Source organism: Cyprinodon tularosa, unplaced genomic scaffold, assembly GCF_016077235.1.
Source record: "Cyprinodon tularosa strain WSP-4 unplaced genomic scaffold, ASM1607723v1 ctg535, whole genome shotgun sequence".
NCBI lineage: Eukaryota > Metazoa > Chordata > Actinopteri > Cyprinodontiformes > Cyprinodontidae > Cyprinodon > Cyprinodon tularosa.
The window spans coordinates 267,019-287,745 of record NW_024039269.1 but is presented as its reverse complement, the minus strand read 5'-3'; the positions used below and the strand labels follow the sequence as shown (position 1 = coordinate 287,745).

Genomic DNA, 20,727 nt, shown 5'->3' with positions numbered 1-20,727 from the left:
GAGTCTATTTAGACACCCCGAACAGAAAAGGCTTTACACAAACGAAGAAGCGGAAGACTTCTGGGCTGTTTCTTTCAAGGCTGCCATCAAAGCGCTATCTGAGAGCAGAGATGCAGACTTGATGTCGCTGGTTTATTGTCTCCTCTGATGAGCTGTGTCTCACTTCTTCTGCCTGCAGGCTCACTGGGATGGCCTCACTGGAAGAATCTCTTTCAACAGGACCAACGGCCTGAGGACAGACTTTGACCTCGATGTTATTAGCCTTAAAGAAGACGGTCTCGAAAAGGTTCGGATTTTCCTCATTTGTTTGTGTGCGAATCTGCTGTTTCATAAAACACAATGAATACAAAGTTCAATGATCAGTGTGCAGAAAAGGGCTCCTCCACTACAGAATAATTATAGATGAACATCCAATAATCTATTCACCTCACAGAAAGGCTTCAGTACTGAATCATTTCCAGCTTTTTATTGACATCAGAACTCAAATGATCCGGATTTGATCTCCATACATCAATTCCTTTGATTTTGTTTGATAGTTAAAAAAACAAAATAGTGGAGAACTGTAAAGGGGATCAACATTGCAAAACCTCCTAAAACAACTCTAACAATGTGGCATAATTTACTGTTTATCTGCGTCTACCTTGATAACCCTGTATAGAATCCAATGTTGATCTAACTCACCATTTATCCTCCAGTATGTTTGTATGTTAAACTCTAGTCTTTTATTTTATTTTTATTTAACCTTTATTTAACCAGGAAGTCCCTTGAGATTGAAATCTCTTTTTCGAGGGAGACCTGGCCAAGACGGCACACCAGTTAAAATACAAACAGAAATACAACTTAGACAAAATCTCACATAGAGGAAAAGACAGATCACATAGGGCAGTTACATTTTAACATGGCCTTAAATTCATTCAATGGGAATAGATCATTTAGATGGAGCAAGTTTTGCAAATTATTCCAGGACCATGGAGCAAAGTAAGAGAAGGATTTCTTCCCCAGCTCAGTAAAAACCATTGGAACCTGGTAAGAGCGCCACCTGGTGGAACGGAGATGAAAATGGCTGGAATTTAGCTTGAGGAGATTGCATAAATATGCCGGCAGTTTACCCAACATGGCCTTGTATAGAAAAAAATATACAAATGAAGTTGTCTACGTAGACTTAGTGACGGCCAGCCTCCAGTTCATACAGCGTACAATGATGAGTACGGGAATAGGAGTTAGTTAGGAAGCGCAGAGCACTATGGTACACAGAATCTAACAGGTGGAGAGTACTAGAGGCAGCATGCATGTAGACAACATCACCATAGTCTTTGAGAAGAGGATGCTTGGATATCATCTTGAGTTATTGTTAACAACTATGTAGCATCTTTCCCACTGAAAATAGCAGGTCATCATTTGTTTTTCAAACATGGTTCGACCCGCTAACACTCAGCTTTTGGCTCCCTTCCCCACCAACAAAAAAGAGCGAGTCTAACCCCCTGTTGGCAAGCTGTGTCCCCCCGCCGCCGCGTTTCTAGTGACACCATCATGCCCGGTTAGCTTTGATGATGTCACCAGAAATCAGGAAAGTAAACAATGGAGAGCAGCTTGTTAGAAAGCCAGGGCGTAGTCAGTTACCAGAGCTGCTCCATGTTTATCTAATGGAAACAGGGCTGTTTCTGCTTGTTAGATCAGAAGGTGTGTTGACGTCCGTAAGTTGCATTCAATGGTAAACTGTAATTGTGCGTGTCAACCCGGTTCTGGTGTTCCCACAGCCTGCTGATCAGAGCCGAGGCAATTTTAACGTGGGTCTCTTGCCAAGTTATTTGACCCGGGTAGACAGGCGTCAGTGAGTTGTTCCCAGTGCCACTAAAAGTCCATTGCTCCTGGGTTTAAACGGAGCTTTTCAGCCAGTGGGAAAAGGGTATTAGTTAAACCTTAGGTTTTAACGGAAGGATGCTAGGTTAGCATTGAGTTACTATGAACGTGGAAATCTGGTAGGATGAAATCATTGACATATTGATAGAAAAACAGTTTCAACTCAGATTTAACCTCTTTATAGCCAGACTTCTTTATTCCATAGACTATCTCTGGAAAACTGTGTGAAATGCTGGAGATTTTAATCGGCTCAGTGAGCATACTGCCAAGTCAGCTAAAACATTTCTGGCTTCATTGTTTGTTTATAAAAGTTATAAAATACAACTCTATCTTAAATGAGATAATTTTTCTGGAATTCATAATTAGATTTAAAGTCACTGACAGTGAGAATGAAATGCCTAAAGCTCAGACTGAAATGTTTTTTTTTTTATCCCTTCAGTCCTGCTAGTTCTAACTGCTTTCAATGCTAAATGAAATCTGATGCAACCCGAAAAAATTCAGATACTCAAGCAAATGCTGTCTGATGCATGTCAAAGATTCACAAGAAGAGATGGCTAGGATTTTTTCTCAGTCTTTGCATTTAAGTGAATGATTTAGATAATAGAATAAAAGAGTTAAGACTTATTCAATTCAATTTAGTTTATTTATATAGCGCCAATTATTAACATTTCATCTCAAGGCACTTTACAGAAAAAAATCAATTCAATTCATTGCATCACATCAGGGACTCTTCAGCAATCACTCACACCAAGCATGTATGTGGCGACAGCGGAGAGGAAAACTACCTTTAAACAGGAAGAAACCTCCAGCAGAACCATCTGCTTTTCTTCAATGATGTTAAAACTGTTGACCTGTTCCTGTTTCTCCTACAAGGCACAATCGTCTCCCTGGAAAATGCACTGCTGACAGCAGCTACCTGCCGGAGTAGCCCCGTTTAGTCCAGTTAGCCCTGCAAGTGAGCCTTTTTGCCAATGGAATTAGACAATTTACATTTAGAATAAGAAAAATCCATTGTCTTATTTCAAGTGCATTTTATCTAATTATGTTATTTTATGAGTAAATCTTATTTACCTACTCAAACTAAGTGTAAATACACTTCATTTTTCTCACTTTTTGCCTATTTCTAGATCTTTTTTGGAGTGTGTAATCCATTTCTTTTCTACTTGTAACATTCTTGATAACACACTGCAAAAGTGATCTAGAAATAAGTAACACTTTCTCAAATTAAGTAAAATTTACCCTTAATTTGAGTAGGTAAATAAAATGATCTGCCAATGGTTCTGCTGGAGGTTCCTTCCTGTTAAAAATTAGTTTTTCCTCTCCACTGTCGCTACAAGCATGCTGAGTGTGAGGGATTGCTGAAGAGTCAATGAGTCGATGCAATCAGCTGGTTTTCCTTAGATGGAAAACTTTGAATCAATCTGACTGGGTGATCTGAATTGAAATGTAAAGTGTCTTGAGATGACGTGTTGCAAATTGGAGCTACAGAAATAAACTGAATTGAATGAGTATTTTTTTCTCTTGAAATAAAATAATTAGATAACATGCAATTGAAATAAGACAATGCCATTGTTTTTTTTTCTTATTTTAAATTTAAATCTATTAAACCATAATTTTTTTTTTACATTTCCTCCTCAATTCAAGAAAAAATGCGCTTATTTGAAGAGAAAAAAACTTATTTTGCAGTGCAGTACACTATTTTTTTTATCTCTCTTCCAAACTTTTCCCTATTCCCGGCTAAAACAGCTGAATTTACTCTCGTAGGTCTGGTTGATTTTCTTCTAGCACACAATAGGGGATAGCATTAAAATTAAAAACATTTTATTTGTGTCTGGCTTCAAAACAACAACAACATACGTCTGTTACCATCACAACGTATCTTCCTCAGTTATGTTTAAGTTCCCCTATGCAGAGGAGCACCTTCTTTCCAGAGATAAGTAGAACTGCACTGTTTGGTACTCAAACATTGACAAGATCTTCAAAAGAGGACAGCAGCTAATGCAACTGATAGAAATAATATCCTCTCGCGGAACTGCAAGTACTTTAAACTTCATTATTCTCAGTGGTGCATTCCTCTCAGCATCTCCTGACCTTTGGTCTATGTACGATGCGTGCACGAACCGCCTTGAATAATTTACTCCATTAATAAAAACTCATTCAAAAGCCCTCCAGCCTCATGAAACCTGAATTAAAGGATTGATTTGCAATTGCAAAGACCATCTCAAGCACTCAGCGAGATCACCCTGCGGAGCGTGTGGCGGCTGTGGGTTGGAGTGTTTGCGGTCCCCTCCGGTAATGCTCTGGGTTGAGGGGCTGCTTGAAGAGCAGCAGATGGTGTTAAAGAGGCCTGACTTTACAATTTAAAGTAAGAGTTCAGAAAGAACATGAAAGGCCTTGAGGCATAATTTGATGTCTTTGCTGTCCTCTTCCTCTTTGCTTCTCAAGCGTGTATTTTCCTCCCTCCCACTGGTCAAGCCCTCGAAAGGCTACGACGCCGATCAGATTCTTAGATCAGCTGTAACGTGCTCCCCGTGGGTGTCTGAAGAAAGCTGCCGAGAAAGGGTTTAGTGGTCACGTTGCTGTCAACTGTTTCCTCAGGGAGCAACACAGATCATCTCTATGAGGAGCTGAATTGGATAGAAGCAAAAAACGCATTAAGGATGGTGCACTGTAAAACAAACACTGCAAAAAACAATCTACAAATAAGTAAAAATGTCTTAAATCAACTGTGTTTTTGATTCATTTTAGTAGGTTAATAGGATCATTAGCTAATGGAATGAGTATTTTTAATCTTAAAATAAGATAATTAGATAGTATGTACTTAAAATAAGACAATGCAGTTTTTTTTTCTTATTTTAAATGTAAATGATCTTGTTCCATTGGCAAAGTGTCTCAATTACCTCCTCAATTGAAGAAAAAATCTAAACTACTTATTTAGATTTAAATATTTGCAGTGAACAAATACAACATTTGAATCTTTATGTATTGTAATTACACAAAGTCATAAGTTTTACCATAAAAAAGGATTGTAAAAAATAGTTCTGTGCAATTTGAAGGTTCGAAAATGGATTTCACCTTGTTGTGATATTAAATTGGCACTAAATGTTGAGAATATTTTGTACTTGAATCAATACATTCTAAATATTATAATAAAAATTCCAAATAATAACTTTCTAAAACACTTATTATTTCAGCCTTATTGCTTAAGATTCTTCAGGCGGGACCAAAATATTGTTTCCTTTTTACAGATTGGTACCTGGGACCCAGCAAGTGGCCTGAATATGACTGACAACCAGAAGGGAAAGACGACTAATGTCTCTGATTCGTTGTCCAACCGATCTCTCATCGTCTCCACCATACTGGTAAACCTCCTTTTGTTTTTCATCTTCTAAACACACACACACACGTTGTGTCACAATATCCTTGTGGGGACCTTCCATTGACTTCCATTCATTTCCCACTAATTTATATGGCCTAACCATTACCGACACATACCTATCCCTAAACCTAACCTAAACTCAATTCACACCTTAGTCCTAAACCGAACCCCCACCCCAACAAGAGAAACTTTCATTATGGGGACCAGCTGTTGGTCCCCACAAGTACCTATGAGTCCCCAAAATGTAGCATATTCCTAGGAAATTGTCCCCACCAGGTATTAAAGACATGGCCACACACACACACACACACACACACCCAGTGTCACAGTATAGCTGTGTGGCCTTTCTATTGACTTCTACTGGTGAAAATGAGGCGTTGAGTCCTTAAAGTGCCATTTCAGGATGGTACATGAGCAAAAACCATCACAAGTTGAAATCCTTTCTAAATCTAAAGCAAGCCAAGTTTAATATTAATATTTGGCCGTTCATTAATAAATAAACGGATACTTTATCCAATATTAGGATATTGTAGAAAAACTCATTTCTGTAAAGGAACTTTCCACAAAAATCAGTAGTAAGTCCTTTAATAAACTTTTCCTTTTTCCATCAAAGTCAGATCTTCAGCAGCAACAAGAGAAAGAACCTTAAAATTGCAGCTGGTAAACATCAGAATGAGATTACATCTGTGTAATGAAGTCTGCAAATGGAAAAGAATGACTTCTCGCTCTCATTTACTGCCAACAATGTGCAAACTCAATGCAGCGGTTTTCTGTGTTTATTTAGAGCAAATTAAATTGAAACAGCAGTTTTTTTTCTTTTACCAGCACAAGGCCAGAGCAGCTCTCAGCCAAAACACGCTTGCTGTAAAGATGTTATTATTTTGGAGCCTTTCCTCTTGAAACATCTTCCAGCGCTGTGCTCGTACTGCCCTTTCTTTTCAGAGCACTTTCTAGGGATGTTGCTCTCTGATTCAATTGAAGCAGAGTACCTCAAAGCACTTCTCTCCCAAATTGCCAGTTGACTTCACCACTGTGGAGATGCCAATTTGGTGGAAGTAGACTCAGGCAAGGGAAAATTAACTGATTGATTGTCCAATAAGATTTCATGCTTTATGGCTCTGCCTCCTGTTGAGTAATTTATCAGAGAAACTGAGCATTTTTCTTCCCAATGATTTCACAACCGAGAGAGTCAGGATAAACTATGAGTAAAAGACTGTTTAAAAATCGTTCCAACCTTTTAGATTCCATTATGATTCTTTTGTTAAGAATTCACTGTTACGATTTTTCAATGAATGTCTTATCAGCCAGTTTCCGTCTGTTTTCCTTCTGTTTTAAATGAATTCACTCCAGCTTTTATTGTCATTCCACTCTCACAAGTACAGAGCAACGAAATGAACTTTCTGCATTTAACCCAACCCCCTTGGGGAGCAGTGGGCTGCCATTGTGCGGCGCCCGGGGGGCAGTGTGGGGGTTAATTCACACTAGGCCGGGCGTGGCGGCCTAGTGGTTAGGGCATAGAGCTTGGAATCCTGAGGTTATGAGTTTGAGCCCCACTCCCACAGACTGCCACTCTGGGTCTCTGAGCAAAGACCTCTAACCCCACACTGCTCCCCGGGCGCCGCACAATGGCAGCCCACTGCTCCAGAGGTAAATTTCTCCAATGTGAGATCAATAATGTTCAGTTTTTATTAAGTTATTCAGTTTAATTTTATGGCGCCAATTCACAACGCGTCATCTCAGTGCACTTTACAGTTTACCAGATCATCCAGTCAGATTGATTTAAAAGTTTTTAGTCTAATGCTGCGTTCACACCGGGGGCAGCAAAAGCAGCAAAATCGCGTCTGCTGCTTCATTTTTGCTGCTTGTACCAGTTAGTTCTGACGCGCGTCTGAAGCAGCTTTGCTGCTCTGCCTGCGCGGTCCAAAAGTGGCTCTGACGCGCGTTGGGCGGAGCTTCACTATCCTTTCTCTGCCTTGCAGCTATATTTGCTGTGATCAGTGGGAATAAAGTAGTTTTAATATGTTTTTAAGTGAGAAAGTCCACCTGAAAACTTAATCAGTGCAGTCAGTTCATCCAGATTATTCTCCTGCCTTCCAAATTTTTTCTGTCGGAGCCGCTCAGACCCCCACATACCAGCGGTGCGCCGACAGAAGGAATCCCTTCAACAGCAGCCTCTGGCCGGGTCGCCTCCTCGCGGTTTACCGCGGCGGCTGGTAGGTGTTTTTCATCTAAATAATCCGATCTGCAGGCACCACAATAATAAAAGCCAACATATTCTGCCGGCAGATGTATATATTTTAAGTTAATTATGCGTTAATAAACTGTTTAAGAGGAGTAATCAGAGCGGTCTGTGTCATCAGCGCTGTGTCTCTCTCCCTGCCAGCTCCCAGATCAGCTTCTCTGATTGGTTGACGCGGCGCGTCGAGCAGCAAAAATTCAATTTTTCCATCTCGAGCAGCAACGCGTTTGCGGCGCGTCACGCGCGTCAGATGCCAAAACGCGCCCGACGCGCTGCTTCAGCTGCTCAGACGCGCTGCGCTTGCTGCTCGAAACGCGCCGCGGGACCTTTTGCTGCGCCTTGACGCGCGTCAACCATTGACTTTGCATGTAAACTCGCTGCTTCTGTCGCGCCAGCTGCCCCCGGTGTGAACGCAGCATTAGTGGACGTTTATCAAATCAGCATGGAAATCCAAAAGACACGCAGCAGAAGATGGTGGTGAGAAAATTAAAACATCACAATCCCTTATGTTGCTGGAAAAACTCAAGAGGATTTTCTCCAAACACAAAATCCCAGAACATTTCAAACCAAACCCTTAAACAAATAAAACCCCAGACCTAATCTGAGCAGAGTGGTTTATGCTGTTCAGTGCAGTGAGGAATGCTCTGATCTTTATATTGGAGAAACCAAACAACCTCTCCACAGACGCATGGCCCAACACAGAAGAGTGCCCTCCTCTAGACAAGACTCTGCAGTACACCTACATCTTACGGACAAAGGACATTCTTTAGAGGACCAGAATGTTCACATTTTGGATAAAGAAACTAGGTGGTTTGAGAGGAAGGAAGCATCTATGTTAAGACAGAAAAATTAACCTTAAACAGAGGTGGTGGACTCAGATTCCAGCTTCCAAAAACCTACAATTCAGTGATTGAGATGATCCCTTCTAGGTATCACCACACTCCCCAGCCCATCACAGAGGAACAAAGTACCTCCCCGCTCCAACCAGGTGAACAATCCCTTCTTTAACGACCGACCTTCAGAATCATAGACAGGTTTTAAATATTACAGGCTAACAATGGAACCGAACGACCCGCTCGTCAGTTTCAATTTGCATGTTTCCAAGCAACACAAGGCCTTGTCTATATAAAGCCTCAAACTCAATATGAATCAAGACATTTGAATCGAGAAAGCTTCCTGGACGGGAAGCGAAACGTCTTCAAACCTTGGAAACCAAATCCAGAGGATTATTTTTACAATTTTTTTTAAAACTTTTACGGAATTTCTATCTAAGGAAAACCAGCTGATTGCATCGACTCATTGACTCTTCAGCAATCCCTCACACTAAGCATGCTTGTAGCGACAGTGGAGAGGAAAATGTCAAACTGGAAGAGCTTCCCTTTCCAGAAGACCTGACCTGGGAAGGGATGAGTTACACATTTCTTTGAATCTCCATACATGATTTTAATACCTGTAGAGTGTTGTTTTCTATAGTGTCAATTTCTTTGTATATATTTACATTTAACTGAATCTACAGGCTTTGGTCAACCTGTCCTTTCTCTGTTTGTACACCTAAAATCTCCCCAATGTTCTATTCTATTTTATTCTAGTCTGTTTTATTTTATTATAATCTATTTTATTTTTTCAATTCTATTTTATTCTATTCTATTTAATTTTTTTCTATTCTTTTCTATTTATTCTATTTTTTTCTATTCAATTGTACTTTATTATATTGCATTTTTTTGTTTTATTTTATTATATTCTATCTAATTCTTTTTTTTATATCTGTTTAATTCTATTCTGTTCTGTTCTACTTTATTGTGTTCTATTCTGCATCAACTTCAGAATCACGTTTTGTTCATTTCTGCTCTGCCAACTGAATACATGAGGCTCTCAGCACCACGTCTGCAGTTAATCAGCAAATCTTGGCGACTCATAAATCTCGTTAGCTTTTCCTCAGCAGGTAAACTAAAGTCTAACCTTCATATCCAACACCATCAGCATGTTATGATATGAATGCAATTGTTTTAAATTGGATATTTATTATCAAAATATGTTTGGCTAAAAATGCACATAAAGATTTCAAATATGTTTTAATCATTAAATTTGAACCATGAATGCTGCTGATTGATTTAGGGACCTGCTGTGTTTTATAAGTGAACATTTTTAAGCATTTGTCTGAATGCAAAGCAGGGTCAGAGGCTCCTCGTCTTGCAGAAGGCATGACCAAAGAAGGAACCTGAGATCTGAGCGAAATGACAGCCAGTGAGGATCCTGTTATTCAGGAGAGAAGCGTAAAAATAACAATATCAAGTAAATTGCGAGTTGTCATTATTTATCTTGGTCCTTCTTTCCTTCCGCACACGCTGTGAAGTGATTGGATTGCAGTTATTAGCAAAGACTCTCTGCAGCTGTAATTGCCATATCAGGATTGAGTCATGGGGAGCTGTGTGATGGCTGTGAGCAGTGAGGAAAAAGGAGGGAGGGGTGACAATAATTGGGTTTGTTACATTTGATTGATGCACACTTTCATCCAGCTTCTCATCATTTTCTCAAGGATTATGTACTATAAAACATGATGTAATTACTGTTAGGATCTTGGCCTATCAACAGTTTATCTACTTTGGTAATCAGTGGCGTAATATTGCAGAGGAAATGGAGTACCTTTGGGCTCTAGCAGGAGATAATGTACTGTGGAATGTCTTGAATTGAGCAGGAAGTAGAGCTCATTCAGCCGAGTAACTCAGCCTGGAATTTCTTTTGTCTATAGCGGAAAATAAAAAAGCCTTGTTTACTCTCTCTAAGATTATATAAACACATTAGAACAGTTTTCCAGCACATGCAACCGTTTCCCAGTTTGATTGTCTGAAAAGATTTAGAGCCCAATTCACTGCTATGAACTTCTCTGTTTCCTTTTTGCTGCACCACTCTCCACCTTATGAGTAAACGCCTTTTTTAACCTCTTACACCCTAAGGGGGTATAAATAAATTTCTGCCTGACAAAAACACACAAAAGTAAATAACTTATAGCCTCACAACTATTAGATTTAAGAAGAAACTTTTGGTACGTCTGTAAAGGTAAGATGTCATAGAATGGTTTTCTGGTGTCAGCACCATTGTAGCTTTGACCCTGCCTGAAATATTAGGGACAAAATACAAAATATTTTGCATTTTTTTAACCTCGCCAAAATTTTCTTTGAAATAAACATTGCAAAACACTACCAAAATATTATTTATAGCACAAAAAAGTAGTAGACTTTCAAATCTAAATGTTGTGTAAAAATATACCAAATTTGGACTCAATCAGATGAATCATATTTATTTTAGAATGGTATTAGTGAGAAATTTCTTAGGCGGAGGGGCCATTTTGGCACATTTATCCATAAATGTCACCAAACTGTGCCAAATATGTTTTTTACATCAATACTGGGGGTTTGGTAAAACTACGAGGTCACGTAGCAGCTGGACCCGCCGGTGGGTCCGTAGGGTTCAAGGGGTTAATGAATGTTGGTTCTCAGTATTGAGTGTACATCTAGTGCAGACGTGGTCTCAGGGGCATATATGGCCCTGAACCCTGCAGCTTTTCACTACCCCATATTTCTGAGCAGGCCAGCTGACAGGCCTGGGACCACACAGAGTTTGACCCCAACCAAACACACACACATCTCAACTTAACTGTAGACTTCATTCTCCTTTCATTATTATTTATTCAATAATCTGCCATTTTATTTTATTCTTTTGTCCTCCAAAAAAGTCTTGACTTCATAAATGTGGTTGGTCTCCAAATCCCAATTGGCAAATATTTTAGAGATGAAGTCATTTATGATGTCTTTAAAGTCTAATTTCTTAGCAAGCTGATGCTCTATAGACAGCATTGCTAGACCATTGAACCTTTCCTAGGTCATCCTAGAGTGCAGGAACTTTTTATTATCTTCATTTTACTGAAGGCCTGCTCACCTCGAGTCAGTCACAGGTTGAGAGGAAAATATGTTGCAGGTTCTTCCATGACAATTGTTATGTGCATGGTTTCTTTCAGTCCCTGGAAATCCTTCATTAAACTTTAGGTATTTTATGTCGGATATTTTCATCCCATCTATTAAAGTTAATGCACTAGTTGATCTTTTCTCTCCTTCATAAGAGAACTAGCCTCGTGAGACCATCCTGATCTCGCGAGCTTTCAAGGTTTCACTCGCAGATCAGTCTGGAGACTCTCCGTTAAAGAAAATTTGGAGCCGTTCACCAAACGAACGTCCAATCAGCGTTGGCTTTGAGACGGGTTGAGGTGTGACGCAACGAGAAGCGCGACAGTTCAGGCTAAAGAACATGGCGGCTTCAGCCGATGAAGCTAGCGTTAGCGTGGCTATCGAGCAAGTTTTATGGGAATTCCAGAGTATTTCTTCACTGAAAGAAGAGCAAAACACTGCTCTGGAGGCTTTTCTCAGAGGAAAAGATGTTTTTGCTCTTCTCCCGACTGGTTTCAGCAAGAGTAGCCTGGCTTGTGGTTGTGTTTTCGTGGTCGCTCTGTTAGTACGTCATATGCTTCGTTGATCTGATTGGTTTATTTGGCCCGTCTATCACCAACGTAGGCCAATCAGCTAACCAGTATTTTCGCCCCTTCCCAAAATTACTTCTACGGAAGGTTTCCAGATGGATATGCGGAGCAAATCCATCTGGCGGAGTCAGGTTATAAGAGAACAGCAGGCACTGCAAAATATGGCCTTTTTTGACCTGCTGTATATCAGCCAGTCCCAAACTATTTTTCCCCTCTATTGTGAGACGTAGAATAGGTCAGATACTTTGGGGATTCTCGGCCCTCTGAAAATGCTGGCAGTTAATTTGCCATCTACGTGAAAAACTTCCTTTTTGCTATTAAACGCACAACATTCACTCGATCAGAATTGGTCATTGTTGTTGGCCACAGCGCAGGATCATGGAAATTATTAGCGTGATCCGTCTCTGACTGTCCGGTCGGGCAGCAACCCCCTCCCCCTCTCTGTTATCGGTAGCGATGGCTCTCTCTGTCTCCTCCTCAAACACACGCTGTCTCCTTTGTTGGGTCCCCCCTCTGTCCTGGGCCTGGGACGATTGACCCGCTTGTCCCCACATGTCGGAGGGCGTATTTCTGAGTATTATGGCTAAATAATAAAAGTTACACCACAGTGATCCATCCCCACATTAATACATCCTCATGTTGCACTATAAAAAATAACTTTTGTTTAATGAGTTTTATGTTTCTTATATCATTTCTGGCATCATTTATTTTTTTATTTAAATGTGAATCAGGAAATATTCTTTTTTATTTTAAATGACACTGTACGATCTCTAATCTATTTTTTATCTGGAATAGACAGACTGCTGTTAGATTTTATTAGAAAGTGTATTTAATTTTGTCATTTAGGCTGATGGCGATATTCTTTTCTTGTATCGTCATACGCTGATATGGGTATGTTTTCACCCATTCTATAGTGTATTTATCAGCAACAGGGGCGTCAAGTAATAAAGTACAAATACTTCCTTACTTTACTTAACTTAAAATGTTTGCTATCTATACTTTTCTGGAATTATAATTTTTTATACAACATTTTACTCCTTTCATTTTAAAAATGGACTCATTAGCTTTGTTTCATTTGAGCTCATTTTTGTTATGGCCTGTTGGTATTCATTTTTTTTATTATTATTATATATCATCAAAATAATTAGTTTCTTCCAGACAATTTCTTTGTGGTTGGAATCGGTGCTGCCCCAACTTGTTGCTCACCACTTACCAAAATAAAGTTTTTCAAGATGATGCAAAGTTAAATTTGACACTGTTACCATTAGTTATAAAACTAAGAAAATTAAGTCTAAGGAAGTTATTATCCAGAATTGTAGAAAAATTTTCCTTTAATAGAGTAGAGCAGTAAAGCTTCTGTCCTTAACAGATTTTGCTGCATCACTTTTACTTTCATACTTTAAGTTGTTTTAAAAATCGTAGTTTTACACTTTTACTAGAGTGAAAAGCATAAGTCAATCCTCTAACTTAGTTTTTTTAAACAGTAGGATTTATACTCTTTTATACTCATTTATACTCACTTATCATGTAAATAGAGGAATAAAAAGAATAAAAACATTGGTTTCTAAAGATCAGTCTCAAAATATTGGCAGCACATATCAGGAATCGGTTCGACAACATAATCAGTAATGGTCTTCAAAAATCTAGTGTTATTTTAATTTTATTTTAAACACTGAACATAATATTAATCAAAGGTACATCCCTTTATTTATATTCATTTATATTTGGTTATTACCTCAGCTGGATTTAAGAGCACCTCATTAAGGTCAAAACCAGATTAAAATCTCTAAATGAAAGAGTGTGTCAGTTTATATCACTCATTACAGCTTAAAGTAATGCTAACATCTACAGGTATATTCCACCTTATGACTGGCAATATGCATTAAAAAGGTTTTCTTGGTCTATATTAGTGTAATGTGTGTGACATTTCTCTAGCATATCTCATTTTATATCACGCTTTTAGGTCTGAACTGGGACTATTGTAACCCTTCCAAGGCATTAAAAAGGCATTAATTATCAAAAAACTTCAAACAGTGTTCATTAACATGTGAATGTTCCTTAATTTGTATTTTCGAATTAAATGGAATGGAATTAAAATAGGGCTTTCAGTAAGCTATCTGCATGCGGATGGGACAAAAGATTCACGGTTGAACAATGGAAGGATGATGGATTTTTACACCGAGGCAGGATGGGTTGGATGTTTGCTTTGCTAAATAAAAAATAAATAAATAAAATAAAATTCTACTTGAGTTTATGGTATTAAGAAGAAGAAATCTGTTAGACAGTAAAAAAAAAAATTCACAAAACACTAAAACAACAGAAAGTCTGTCTTTAACATGTGATGATGGATCTTTCACATTTTAACTTAATGAAATATATTTTTTATTTCTGTTGAGGATATAATCTACTGGATTGTAGACTGCATTGAACAGAATTATGAAACGGCACAAATTTTACAACACAGTATTAGGGGCAGGCTAGCTTACAGAAAAAATATAAAATTTATAAAGTCGAAATATCAGAATAAAGTCATAATATTACAAGGATAAAATCCTAATATCAGGAGAATAAAGTTGTAAATTTACGAAAATGAAGTTCTAATATTACAATAATAAAATAGTATTTTATGACAACTCACAACTGTCTACTCACTGTCTACCCTTGTAGCCGACCACTAACCAGGCAGCTCTTCTTCCACGAAAGAGGGAATTTCTTCAGGATCCCTTTGGTTCTTTCTTCGATACAGTCATAGTCGTTTGTACAGTTGTTTAGTAAAGTTTTGATACTGATAATAATGTGATGCTGGTCCTGAAAGGCTTAATATTTCCTTGTAATTTTACAAAATGCTCAACATTCCTTATTTTAGGGAAGAAATTGCTTCTTTTAAGAATTGTCATAAAATACACCCTTATTCTCATAATTTTATGACTTTATACTCGCAATGTTACAATTTTATTCTTGTAATATTTTGACTTTATTCTTCTATTATTGCAACTTTATTCTCATAATATTATGACTTTATTCTGATAATGTTGCGAGTTTAGTCTCAGAATGTTGCGACTTTAATCTGATAATGTTGCGACTTTAATCTGATAATGTTGCGACTTTATTCTCAGAATGTTGCGACTTTAATCTGATAATGTTGCGACTTTATTCTCAGAATGTTGCGACTTTAATCTGATAATGTTACGACTTTATTCTGATAATGTTGTGACTTTATTCTAATAGTATTATGACTTCATTGTGATAATGTTATAACTTTATTCTCGTATTTAATAAAAAGCAAACCTGGAGCCTGGCCCTAATAATCCGTGGTATATTTAGCTGGCAGAATCAAAATATCTGGAATATAACTACTTTCAGAGATTAAATGTTTGCGACAAAAAGACAAAAATAATTTTTATTTCCAACCAATGGGTAAAGCTTTTATTGCAGCTCTGCATGCTGAGAGCACCTGATAGAAGCTTAGATCTTGCCTTTGGTCATTTCACTTGAAAGGGAGTCAGCAATATCAAAGTAAATGTTTTAGAGCAACTCAAAGAAGCATCATTAGATTTCTGTTTGCTGAGACACTAAATCTATTGTTTTAAATTGCTTAGAGAAAAATGGACTTGTACTAAACAGTCTGCAGAGAGGCCATGATGTGGTCCAGCTTTAATTAGGTCTGTTTTACAGAGCTACTCAGCTTCTCTGCAATTCTGCCTCTTTAATTAAAGATGCACCATCGACCGTCAGCAGTCAGCCTTTTTTTCAAAACACGTGGGGTGGGGAGATGAGTGTCTGAATTTGTTTGTGCCTTTTTTAGGGTGAGCAGGGTGGTAGAAAATTATACACATAACAATATGCCCAGAGATTTGTTTTTCTGTTCAGCTCTTTGGGCTTGTCAACATTATGGTGCCTACTTTGTATTATTAAACTGTAATAGTCAATGTTCAGATTTTTATTAATCCCAACAGTGATGTTCTTGGATGTTAAGGAAAACTGGAGAGCCTTGCTGTTGAGGCTGTACCATTTTACTAAACTAAAAGCCAAGCAGCCTCCAATTTTAAATCCAAATTATGGCAATTCTGAAAATGACGTTGCTTCTGTCAGAAAGTCAGATGCTATGCAGCACTGAAGGATATTTTGTATTGGTCTAAAATGATTCCAAGCATCACTCTGCTTCTATCAAGTGAAGCAGAATTCAAAGAGTAATTTTATGCATGTTGTAGACAATAGGATATTCTGGCCCTGTTTGCGCAAAAATTCTAGAAATTGATGTTTATTTATACTGGATACACTGCATACTATCAAATTTTACTGTATTTCACAAACTTTCATAGCCTTAATATGACCTTTTGACTGTTTGATCAACAAATATCCAAGTCATATCACAAGATTCGTTTGAGTAAAACATGTTGACAACATAAAACATGTCACATGTCAACATATCAGAGAATTATTTAATATAAAGTCAATTCAATTCAATTCAATTCAATTCAGTTTATTTATATAGCGCCAAATTCACAACACATGTCATCTCAAGGCACTTTACAGTTCAACCAGATCATACAGTCAAATTGATACAAAGTTTTCTATCTAAGGAAAACCAGTTGATTGCATTGACTCATTGACTCAAATACAATCCCTCACACTAAGCATGCTTGTAGCGACAGTGGAGAGGAAAAACTCCCTTTTAACAGGAAGAAACCTCCAGCAGAACCAGGCTCAGTGTGAGCGGCCATCTGCCGAGGCCGACTGGGGTTCAAGGAGACAGAAGCAGAGATACAAAAAGCAGCTGTAAAAGGCGGCCCCGTCCAGGAAACACACAGCCAGGCAGACGAGCTCCAAGGCAGCTCCCATGCCAGAGGACGAAGAGAGCACATCCACTCAGTCACGGTCAGAGAAACAGGACCACACTGGAAAACAGGCCGATCTCCAACATCTATAAACAAGGGTGTTGATGGAAGCAGCACAGCTGATATTTCTCTCCAGGATGGCGTCACAGCCAAACAGGAACAGACGAGGCAAAGCTACTCTGAGGAAAAGCAGAGAGAGCAGAAGGTTAGAGATTGAACTAACAGATTCTGTAGAGTGGGAGAACAGAGAGAGAATGAAGCAGAATGATGAAATGGGGGTCCCTATGTCCTCCAGCAGTCTAAGCCTATAGCAGCATAACTATAGAGATAGCTCAGGATAACCTGAGCCACTCTAACTAGAAGCTTTATCAAAAAGGAAAGTTTTAAGCCTAGCCTTAAAAGTAGACAGGGTGTCTGCCTCACGGACTAAAACTGGTAGTTGGTTCCACAGGAGAGGAGCCTGAGAACTAAAAGATCTGCCTCCCATTCTACTTTTAGAAATTCTAGGAACCACTAGTAAACCTGCAGATTGAGAGCGAAGTGCTCTGTTAGGAACATAAGGAACAATCAGATCTCTGATATAAGATGGAGCTTGGCCATTTAAGGCTTTATATGTGAGAAGGAGGATTTTAAATTCTATTCTTGATTTAACAGGAAGCCAATGAAGAGAAGCCAGGATAGGAGAGATATGATCTCTCTTTTTCATTTTCATTAGAACTCTGGCTGCAGCATTTTGGATCAGCTGAAGGCTTTTAACTACAGTTTGTGGACTTCCTGATAGTAAAGAATTACAATAGTCCCGCCTTGAAGTAACAAATGCATGGACTAGTTTCTCAGCATCACCCCTGGACAGGATATTTCTAATTTTTGCAATGTTCCTCAGATGAAAGAAGGAAATTCTAGAAACCTCTTTGATATGGGATTTAAATGACAGGTCCTGATCAAAAATAACACCAAGATTTTTTACTTTATTATCTGAAATCAGTTTAATCCCATCCAAATGAAGTGACTGACTAATCAGTTTCTTTTTCAGAGACTCTGGTCCAAAGACTATAACTTCTGTTTTGTCTGCATTCAGAAGCAGAAAGTTAAGAGTCATCCAGGTTTTTATGTCTTCAAGACATGCCTGTAATCTATGTAATGGGTTAGCTTCATCTGGATTTATAGACAGATATAGCTGGGTATCATCAGTATAACAGTGGAAATTAATCCCATGCTGTCCAATAACTCTACCAATTGGGAGCATGTATAAAGTAAAGAGAATTGGTCCTAGCACTGATCCCTGTGGTACTCCACAGGTAACCTTTGAGCGTGTTGAAGATATATCATTAACATGAACAAACTGAATTCGATCAGATAGATAAGATTTAAACCAGTCTAGTGCTGTTCCTTTAATTCCAACAAAATATTCAAGTCTTTCTAAAAGAATATTATGGTCAACTGGATCAAATGCAGCATTAAGATCCAACAGGACGAGCACAGATACAAGTCCATAACTGAGTGTGCAACTGAGTGTGCAGCTGTTCAGAGGATCTCCATCTGAAGTTAAGTTATTTTCTCTGTGATATCTCTGTATCTAAGTAACTCTAACTGACTACTTTAAAACATAGCACCTTCTGCTGCACTTTTCTACTGAGCACTTGTCAGTTTCACACGGTTTTATTTCTGATAGCAAGGAGTAGCTAGCCTAGGCTAGCGCTAGCTTAGCATTGCTATGGCTTCTCTCTCTCCCTCCCTTGACTCTTTTCCAACTCTTCCTTCTTCCTCTCCTCTCTCCTGCTCTCTGTGTCAGATGTTCAGTTATTCCTCTGCCTCCTTTAGTGATAATGGGATGTGTAATAAGTGTAGTATTTTTGTAGCTTTGGAGGCGAGGGTGTCAGAGTTAGAATCCAGTCTTCAGGCTGTTGAAGTAGGCCCCCCACGTAGCTGTCCTCCAAAAGTGCCTGAGCAGCCAGGCGATTGGGTAACTGTACGCAGAAAGCGTAGTCGTGGATCTCTGCCCACTGGTCACCACCAACCCGTTCACGTTTCTAACCGGTTTTCCCCACTCAGTGACACACCCACTGAGAAGCCCACTCTGGTGATTGGCAGCTCCATAGTCAGAAACGTGGCATTAGAGACACCAGGGACCATAGTCAAATGTTTGCCGGGGGCCAGAACGGGCGACATCAAATCCTACCTGAAACTACTGGCTAAGGATAAGGTTAAATACAGTAAGATTGTTATTCACGCTGGTGGTAATGACACCCGGTTACGCCGATCGGAGGTCACTAAAATTAGTGTTGCTTCGGTGTGTAAGTTTGCCAAAAAAATGTCGGACTCCGTAATTTTCTCTGGTCCCCTCCCTGATCTGACCAGTGATGACATGTTTAGCCGCATGTCGTCATTCAACCGCTGGTTGTCTAGGTGGTGCCCTGAAAACAACGTGGGCTACATTAATAATTGGCAATCCTTTTGGGGAAAGCCTGGTCTGATTCGGAGAGACGGCATCCATCCCACTTTGGATGGTGCAGCTCTTCTTTCTAGGAATCTGGCCACATTTATTAGTCCTCCAAAACCCTGACCACCCAGGGTGCAGACCAGGAAGCAGAGTTGTAGTTTAACACACATCTCTGCAGCTTCTCTACTGTTACCCACTCTTTACTCCATCCAGACAGTGTCTTGCCCACGACCAAAATCTAATAAATTAGCAAAGATTCCCAAAGGAGTAAATCATGATAATCTAATTAAAATCAAAATAACTCCAATTGGGGAAAAAGTTAAAACAATTAAATGCGGTCTGTTTAACATAAGATCGCTTTCCTCTAAAAGTCTACTAGTTAATGACTTGATTTGTGATAATCACATTGACTTGTTTTGCCTTACAGAAACCTGGCTGCAGCAAGAGGATTATGTGAGCATAAATGAGGCAACTCCTTCAAGCTATTTAAATTTTCACATCCCCAGAAGTTCTGGGCGAGGAGGAGGAGTAGCAACAATCTTCCAGTCTGACTTACTGATTACTCCCAAAACAATTAATTCCTACAACTCTTTTGAACATTTAACCCTTAATTTCCCTGATCCAAATTTCAAGGCAAGAAAACCTCTTCTTTTTGTAACTTTGTATCGTCCACCAGGTCCTTACTCTGAATTTTTAGATGAGTTTTCAGAGTTCCTTTCTGATTTGGTATTAAATACTGACAGGGTCATCATAGTGGGAGATTTTAACATCCATGCTGACATTGAAGGCGATAGCTTAAGAGCAGCCTTTAATGCTATCTTAGACACTATTGGCAGCTCTGGTGAAAGTCACTAATGATATTCTCATGGCCTCAGATAATGGACTTGTATCTGTGCTCGTCCTGTTGGATCTTAGTGCTGCATTTGATACAGTTGACCATAATATTCTTTTAGAAAGACTTGAATATTTTGTTGGAATTAAAGGAACAGCACTAGACTGGTTTAAATCTTATCTATCTGATCGAATTCAGTTTGTTCATGTTAATGATAGATCTTCAACACGCTCAAAGGTTACCTGTGGAGTACCACAGGGATCAGTGCTAGGACCAATTCTCTTTACTTTATACATGCTCCCAATTGGTAGAATTATTAGACAGCATGGGATTAATTTCCACTGTTATGCTGATGATACCCAGCTATATCTGTCTATAAATCCAGATGAAGCTAACCCATTACATAGATTACAGGCATGTCTTGAAGACATAAAAACCTGGATGACTCTTAACTTTCTGCTTCTGAATGCAGACAAAACAGAAGTTATAGTCTTTGGACCAGAGTCTCTGAAAAAGAAACTGATTAGCCAGTCACTTCATTTGGATGGGATTAAACTGATTTCAGATAATAAAGTAAAAAATCTTGGTGCTATTTTTGATCAGGACCT

At 38.8% G+C, this 20,727-nt stretch overlaps 1 protein-coding gene across 4 annotated transcripts in view; it reads left to right on the top strand.

The window, feature by feature from the left end:
* LOC119796101 (glutamate receptor ionotropic, kainate 2) overlaps window positions 1-20,727 on the top strand; it is a 439,480-nt gene that overhangs the window by 293,720 nt on the left and 125,033 nt on the right. For all 4 annotated transcript variants that reach the window (XM_038304508.1, XM_038304507.1, XM_038304505.1 and 1 more), the window contains 2 exons: window positions 179-286; window positions 5,109-5,222. In XM_038304508.1, coding sequence (XP_038160436.1) covers window positions 179-286; window positions 5,109-5,222 — 222 coding nt within the window. The remainder of the gene's footprint in view (window positions 1-178; window positions 287-5,108; window positions 5,223-20,727) is intronic.